General features: G+C 35.4%; 2 protein-coding genes across 2 annotated transcripts in view; both read right to left on the bottom strand.

Annotated features, from left to right (window-relative positions):
• Positions 2,414-3,585, bottom strand: LOC104723251 (thaumatin-like protein 1b). The gene is made up of 2 exons (XM_010441579.2): positions 3,383-3,585; positions 2,414-3,300 (listed from the first exon to the last, which is right to left on the bottom strand). Exons 1-2 carry the CDS (start codon positions 3,435-3,437, stop codon positions 2,600-2,602), a joined length of 756 nt encoding a protein of 251 aa, XP_010439881.1. The 5' UTR covers positions 3,438-3,585; the 3' UTR covers positions 2,414-2,599.
• Positions 5,166-7,894, bottom strand: part of LOC104723250 (LEAF RUST 10 DISEASE-RESISTANCE LOCUS RECEPTOR-LIKE PROTEIN KINASE-like 2.4) — a 5,377-nt gene continuing 2,648 nt past the window's right edge. Inside the window, exons 3-5 of the mRNA XM_010441578.2 lie at positions 6,605-6,636; positions 6,458-6,490; positions 5,166-6,374 (exon numbers count right to left, since the gene is read on the bottom strand). Of these exons, the coding sequence (XP_010439880.1) occupies positions 5,212-6,374; positions 6,458-6,490; positions 6,605-6,636 (1,228 nt within the window). The 3' untranslated portion in view covers positions 5,166-5,211. The remainder of the gene's footprint in view (positions 6,375-6,457; positions 6,491-6,604; positions 6,637-7,894) is intronic.

The following is a 7,894-nucleotide window of genomic DNA, read 5'->3' as shown; positions in this document are numbered from 1 at the left end:
AGAATTGGGTTATGTGTTTTCTTGAAATGGGCAGACGAAATAAGATTAAGGTGTTAATAACACCTTAGGTAGAATTTCCGAGGAGTGAGTTGGTACTAACAATATTTGCCTGCTAAAGATTGGTACCTTATTTAATTATAAGAATCGAAAATCAATACTATGAACAAGAACAACAGAGACAGATTTCTGAGACATTATCCTATGTTATCACATTTGTTTTAGTGTTGGTGTCAGATTTCGCATATATTCAACTGAACCAAAAGTCATTAACCATCAAAGATTAGTAGACAACAAAGTCCATGTTTAAATCAAAAAAATGGAAACTTTTCCAGTTTAGGACTTTAGGCTCTCTTATTTGATTTACCAGTTTGGGCTCTTTTACTTGGGCATGTGAAGGTGTTATTATTATATTAGCAGATAATTGGGAATAAGAGAGCCCAAGCTAACAACACCTTCATTAGCCGGGAAAAGGGTATATTTCTACCAGTACTTTTCCAAAAGTGTATTTTCATACTCATACTATAATATAGTTTGTATGTTCGTTTCATCGACGCAGGCGGTTGCGGCTGCGGCAGCAACAGCGGTAAACACAACATTTTTAATCGCCGCATCTAATCAACGTTTAAAATGTGAAGATGCGTTTGTCGCAGCGTCACGCCGCAAGTACCTGCGGCAACCAAACGAAAAACAATAGCTGTGACTGCCGCAACCGCAGATACTTGCGGCGATGAAACGAACATGCCCATCTATTTCAACCTCAACTCTATCCAAAACTTAAATTAACTACATGAACTTTTCTTTTAGAGTGAATATCAACATTGAGTAAAAGAGACGTTAGTCAAACCGTTAAAGGATAATTACATGGCAAAACACATGGCATCTTAGTTACAACGACGTCGTTTCGTCATCACACAAAAACGAAAATTTAAAAAAATCCCAAAAATTCTACACTCTTTAGTTTTGAAGGTTCGTACCTGAGACAACGAAGACATGAGGGAGGGTTTAGATCATTTGAACCAAAGACAATTTCAATTCAATGTTACAAACTTACAAACAAATATATGTATTGCCACTTAGTACACGCCACAGATCTGCTTCACGGTTGCCTCTCCGGTCACTAGTGCTCCTCGCCGTTGCTGTAATAGGCACTCTATTGTTTTCTCTGCTCAGATCCTTTCGTCTCCGACAATTTTCCTTTAGTACACAAGCAACAGATCTGAACTGGTTTCATTGTGAGAGACAAAATCTGAGGCTAAATCGGCGGTGGTTTGCTGTGGCGCTCGTCCTGACAACGGCGAATCTATCTTCTTGGCCGCCTCCCTCTTTCCCATGGTTCTTCACGATGGTCCCGCTTCTTTCTCGGAGTTTGAGAAATATGCATCTATAACTATATATATATATATGTAATAATAAATATATGTGTGTGTAACAACTAATCCAAATTGTCTTTGGTTCAACTAGTATAACAGTTCCTTTTGTCTACACTGTCTTGGGTTCGACCCGTATTTGTATGATCTTTAAAAATTTTAGTTTTTTGTGTGCTCACAAAAACAATGTCGTTTTAACTTAAAAAAACATGTGTTTTGCCACGTCAATATCCTTTAACGGTTGACTAACGTTTCGTTTAGTCAATGTTGATATTTACTCTAAAAGAAAAGTTCATGTAGTTAATTTAAGTTTTGGAAGGAGTTGAGGTTGAAATAGACACTATATTGTAGTATTGAGTATGAAAATACACTTTTGGAAAAGTACAGGTAGAAATATACCCTTTTCCCTTCATTAGCCATCAAAGATTAGCAGATAACAAAGTCCATGCGATTCAACGATTTTCTCTTTATCTCCCGTTTATTTACAACATTTTACAATTAAACTTAGCTTTTAACAATCTAGATTGACCAAAAACATTTTTAGATCGACTAGTCGAAAACGTATATCGGGGAGAAAAAGTCATCTCGAACCTGGTTTTAACTCTAGCGACACTAAGCAGAACGATTCCGTTGTGTCCACCAGGCTTCTAAGCTTATGAAGAGTGACATTTTAACAGGTGCCAAGAACGTAAGGTGTAATAACGAGAAGTTCGACATACCCTCCCTCTCTTTCACTCCCCGTCAAGCAAATCAAGTAGGGGACAGTATAGCCAAATATTTCCGCACCTTTACTACTTCCGAAGATATTGTTATAAATTTATCTATTGTGGACAGAATCTGCCCTCATGTATTAGCTGAAAAGTCAACAACTTGACCTAGTAATGCATTAAGCTTTCTTTTGACAAAAAAAGGATTGACTGGTCAGGCATGTAACGTTTGACATAGTCGTCCCATGCAGGCCCCAACAGAAAAAGAGATGGATAGGGACTAGGAGGGATTATACGGAAGTCTTAGTTATGTGAAGGTGTTGTTATGTATATATATATATATATCTTGTTGTAGATGGGAACACAATTCACTCTTATTATAATTACTAAAGAAAAAAATACACATTGACTTGAAAACACATTTTTCTATTTTCTAATCGAAGTTGAAAACATGTGATGTTTGTTTGACGTAATCAACCCCTAGCAAAATTGTAATAAAACCAGCTACGGGGTACTTACGTAACTCTACTTGGTTTTGTTTGGATTAGAGGAAGGGCAAAACGTGATGACATAGTCAGTAGAGTTGAGGCATGTAACGGTGCTATTATTATCGTCATAGGCGTATACATGAGCGAGTGGGCAAGCTCGCTCGAAGTTTTGCGTGTATACCGTCGGCTTGCAGTTTTGCTTTGACTTGAAGTCGCGGGTGCAACAAGTCTCCGGAGTATTAGATTCCATGCACGTGCTACTACATGCGACTGGAGTTCCTCTGGACATTATCATAAGATCTTTTGGACAAGTCTTGTTCAGTTCAACATCACAACCGGCGCTGATACATGTCCGGCTACGCTGTGAAGGGACCACCATTACTGGAAGGTTGTAACCGTATTCAACACTGATGGTGTAGCTGTTGATGCCACCATTATCAATTCTAAAGTAGACATAAGTCACCGGAGCCCAACTGTATGAGCCGGGACACTCAATCTTGCCGGATTCGCAGTCTCCTGTGGCGCAAGAGAATTTTCCTGTTGAGTCGGTGGAGCATAGCGTCCTACCCGAGATAAGACCGTACCATGAAGATGGCGTCTGTATGGCTCGCGCCTCACCTCTCCTGAGAGCGAAGCCTGTTGGGGAGACCTGTGAGTCCACGTTCCATGAGAAGATAACTGGCCAAACTGTGTGATTGCACTTGTTCTCTATGGTAAGTATACTCATGGAAAACACTCCTGCGAGGAACATCAAACTTAGAAAGAAACAAACAAGTAACAACCAAAAATAAAATAGTATTATCAATCAAGAAAATCTTACCCGATACTAACAAATGTAAAGCAAAGAGGAAAATCATTGGCAACCTTTCCGCCATTGGCTGAAAGAAAAAATTGAAACGTTCCAAAGAACTGGATTATTAGTATCTTGGTGATGAATTAGTCAGTCACCGTGAGTATAAATAGGAGGAAGAAAGCAGATAGAGGAAATAATACAGTACAACCCTTTTTCTAATTGTATTTATTTTTGGGAACTTGCCAAGAAAGACGAGATTAATAATTGCATTTGTAGTGTGAATGGGAATAAGAACGATTTTTCCTTTTTCAAACCTGTTACAAAAAAAAAAAGAAAAAAAAAAAAAACAAACAAACGATACGTATACGTGTTCATTTGATCAATTCGCTCAACAGAATAATTACGTTACAACAGAAAAACAAAAATCATAATTTTCGTTATTACTATTTTCTGAATTTCATCTCCCTAATTCATAAATAAAAAGATGGTTTGACTTGAGGTTAGCAAACAGCCAAATACCTAAATCATGCTTCGTTTTATTTTATTTTTTGTTCCCGTTTTTTTTAAAGTTATTCACTGTTAAATAAATTTTTAGAGAATTAGCTAGAGATATTTAGAAAAAAATAAGATGGAAACTTGTTGAAGGCTAGATAATATCAAAGTCATTGTCTTCCTTTTTTTTTTGTTCCTTTTAATTATTCGCTCTCGTTTGATTGGCCACTCATTAGCCTTTCACTATTTCCATTGAAGTTCCACTGAAAATAACATTTTCGTATATTCTTCATATTGTAGAATAAAGATTATCATGATCTCTCATCCAATTCCTACAAGGCTACTACCAACTCTTTTATCTTAGCATCCAAACCTGATCAAACATGGGTAAAAACTATTTTGCTATGGACCAAAATCTTTCCATATTTGCATTTAGAATAACCCGCAAAACACCATACAACGATTTGGCCCGGATTCGACCATACAAAACGGGTATTGCAATTAATGAAGGGTTTACAACAAGTGGACAAAAAAGATGCTTAATGCTCTTCAAAGCAAAGGGGGAAACAGGTTTTATCAATGACACATAATAAGCAGGCAGAAGGCAATGAAATGGTGGTTCATTTTGAGAAAGAGAGATTGTGATGCTAGTTTGGGTAATCCATGTGTTACACTAATTTGCAAAAAATTGTTTAGGCTTAAATCTTATCAAAGTCTGAAGAAAAAAAAACTAAATGACTGCTGTGAGATTTGAACCCACGCCCTTTCGGGCCAGAGCCTAAATCTGGCGCCTTAGACCACTCGGCCAAACTTTCCTTTGCCTTCATTACGTGATAGTATTTTATATAATCCGTTTTAAATGGTCAAGCATAATTATGTTATTCTGAACCTGTGGGAAGTACTCTCCGGCTCTCTCTCTCTCCTCAAATCAAAACTCTGTACTACTACTTGTTTCATATGTCTAAGTGGATATAACATCAAATCTTGTAATGTTTTCTTAAAAATTGATAATATAAAAAGCTAAAAGAACTTCTCCCTAACGTTTCAACCTTAATCTCATTTCAAAATTAACTTCTGTAGAATTAATCCTACGTACATTCGAAGAATATGGTATATATTTAATTATCCAAAACTCCATAACCATAAATTGACCTAACGATGTCAGTTTTCTTTTTTTTTTGGTCAACTAACGATGTCAGATTTTAGCATCTAAAATAACATATACATCCCAAAGTTCCTTTTATTTTGGGTAATACTAGCGACTGAATGATGAAGAAACAGTAAATATTTCAATATTAAATTTAAAGATCAACTTAATTAAATTTGAGATTCATCAAGAATTTAACAAGAAAATCCCAACATTATCACAAAATTCTTGTTGCCTCGCCTGGAGTATATTGGCAAGTCGAAGGAGGTTTTCTCTCTAACAAGCTTAGTGTCGAAGACTCCAGACTATCTTCAGCATTTTCCCAAGCTGTTACAACGTGTAAATTCAAGGGAGCCTTAGGTGGAACCTGTAGAGCTTCTAGATTTCCCTCTAACATTTCAACAACTTTTCTCATTGGTGGACGATTAGATGGAGTATTCTGTATACACCACAAACCCACTAATGTCATTTTCTTAACTGTCTTCTCATCCTCTTCTTCGATTATATGATCTTCTAAACGTCTCATGGTTTCTTTCCTCTCAAGATCGTCATAGACCCAATCTGGAAAGTAAACTGAACTTTTATTGGACGTAGAAGTTTCTACTTCTTCTCTTTTTGTTGCCCCGATCATCTCAAGAACCACCATTCCATAACTATACACATCTGACTTATGTGAAACTCCTCCATAGTTTTTGGAAAACATTTCAGGAGCAATATACCCTACGGTCCCTCTTGCATCTAACATGGATATGATACTTTCTTTTCGTTTGCCGAGCTTCGCAAGGCCGAAATCCGAAATCTTTGGACAAAAGTCTTCGTCTATGAGTATATTCTGAGGCTTTATATCAAAATGCACAATCTTGGATACACAACTATTGTGCAAGTACTCTAACCCGCGAGCAACACCTACCGCAATATTGTATAAAGCTGTCCAGTCTTTCTTTGTTGACATATTCTCGGAAATAAACTTGTCAAGCGATCCATTCGGCATGAACTCATAAATTATAGCTCTGTGGTTCCCTTCATAGCAAAATCCAAAGAGAGAAACGATATTAACATGAGATGCTCTGCTCATGCTAACTAGTTCATTGATGAACTCCTCTCCATTTCCTTGTGACTCTTTCAAGATCTTCAGTGCAATATCTCGGCCGCTCTTATCGGGTAGTTTTCCTTTATAGACAATGCCAAATCCTCCTTTCCCTAGAACATGAGCAAACGAGTTTGTCATCTTCTTGACTTGTTGAAAACTATATCTCTTCAACATCACAACCGCTTCAATGTTCTCGTCACTTAATTCACTTTTTCTTTTCGCATTCTTTGCTCTCACAACTACCGCAACCACAATAATAATGATCAACACAGGTAAAGCTGCTGCGACTCCTGGAAGATAAAACAAGCAAAACTTAGTTGTTATATATGTACATGATAGGCCAACAGAGATATGATTGCAATGAAGGTGGTACCAATTATGGGTTTTAACATCCGTTGAGAATTATCTGCCAAATGTATCAAACAAAAATTATGATTATTGATTAACATTAATCAAACAAAACCAAAATAAACATCTCATACATTAGTATAGGAGAAATAAAACAAAAAAATTAACTTACGTTTTGGTTCTGGTAATGGAGCCATCGAGCTTCTGGTATTGTTTTTCCAAGAAAATAACATATTTGTATGTATTAGCTTATTAGATTGCATTAACAAAACAAAAAAAAACACAAAGTACTATTTTATAAATCTACACAACTATAACCTATGAAATGTAGATTTATCATATTATAAAATGCTGGAATCTTGTTTTGCCACGAAAATCCTAAATTTTGTTTTGTCAAAAAACCACATCCTATTTTTTGGCGCAAAAATTACAGATTCGTGGTTTGGGCGCGACGATCATATAATATTGTTGATACATTAAAATCACATAATTCTGTTTTGGTGCCTAGTCACATACATCAAAACTACATCATCCGTTTTTGGCAACAAAACCGTGAAATCCTATTTTAACACCAAACCACCAAATATCATCTTTTGATGTCAAAACAACTCAAATTCATATAATCAAAAGCATGCTTCAAAACCTGAGTTTTCGAGTCTTACTAGTATATTACTCGGTAAAATTCAAGAATGAATTTGAGTCTAGTGTGGATTGTGTGTTTGCTTTCTAATTTTGTGTTAGACCTAAATCAATGAAAAATACCATGCATTAGAACTGAGTTAGTGTCTTCTACAAATTATTTTAATTTTTCTTATTTTTATATTTAGAAAATATGAAAATAGTGTTGACATTGTTTTTTTTATTATCATTGATACGACAAATCTCGATTCATATTCAATCTCTACTATGCACAGTAATACGATTTAGTGAAGTCGAACTCTGTCGTAACTTTTTGACTTAACACACTTCCCTACCTTACTTTTTCTTTTGGGATAATTACTAGAATAGCCTACAATTTAGGATTAATAAGTAGAATAATTCTTATTTTCTAGAGATTCTAGAAATAACTAGAGTTTTTTTTTTCTTTCTTAAAATCCCAAAACACTATTTATAAGAGCAAGTGTAGTGGAAATGTTTTATAGAAATTATCACTGTTGCCAAAAAAATAAAAAAGAAATTATCACCAATCTATTAAAGAAAAGTAAAAGAAATAAACAGAGCATCTCGAAAGACAGTTAACATGTAATAATTTTAATTTTTGTATACTCTCCGTTTCAAAATATAAGATGTTTTACCTAAAAGCACGCATAATAGGAAATGTCTAATTTTAAAAAGTTTAACCAATCATAAACAAGATTGCATAAAATAAATAGAGGTATTTGTAATTTTAGTACGTTTTTGGGAAGATATGAAGAGTTTAGTACGTTTACTATTCATAATTATAGAAATAGGTGGTGTCTCA

Source organism: Camelina sativa, chromosome 11 (genome assembly GCF_000633955.1).
Source record: "Camelina sativa cultivar DH55 chromosome 11, Cs, whole genome shotgun sequence".
Taxonomy (NCBI): domain Eukaryota; kingdom Viridiplantae; phylum Streptophyta; class Magnoliopsida; order Brassicales; family Brassicaceae; genus Camelina; species Camelina sativa.
Note: the sequence above shows the minus strand (reverse complement) of the source record. Positions and strands in the feature narration are given on the sequence as shown.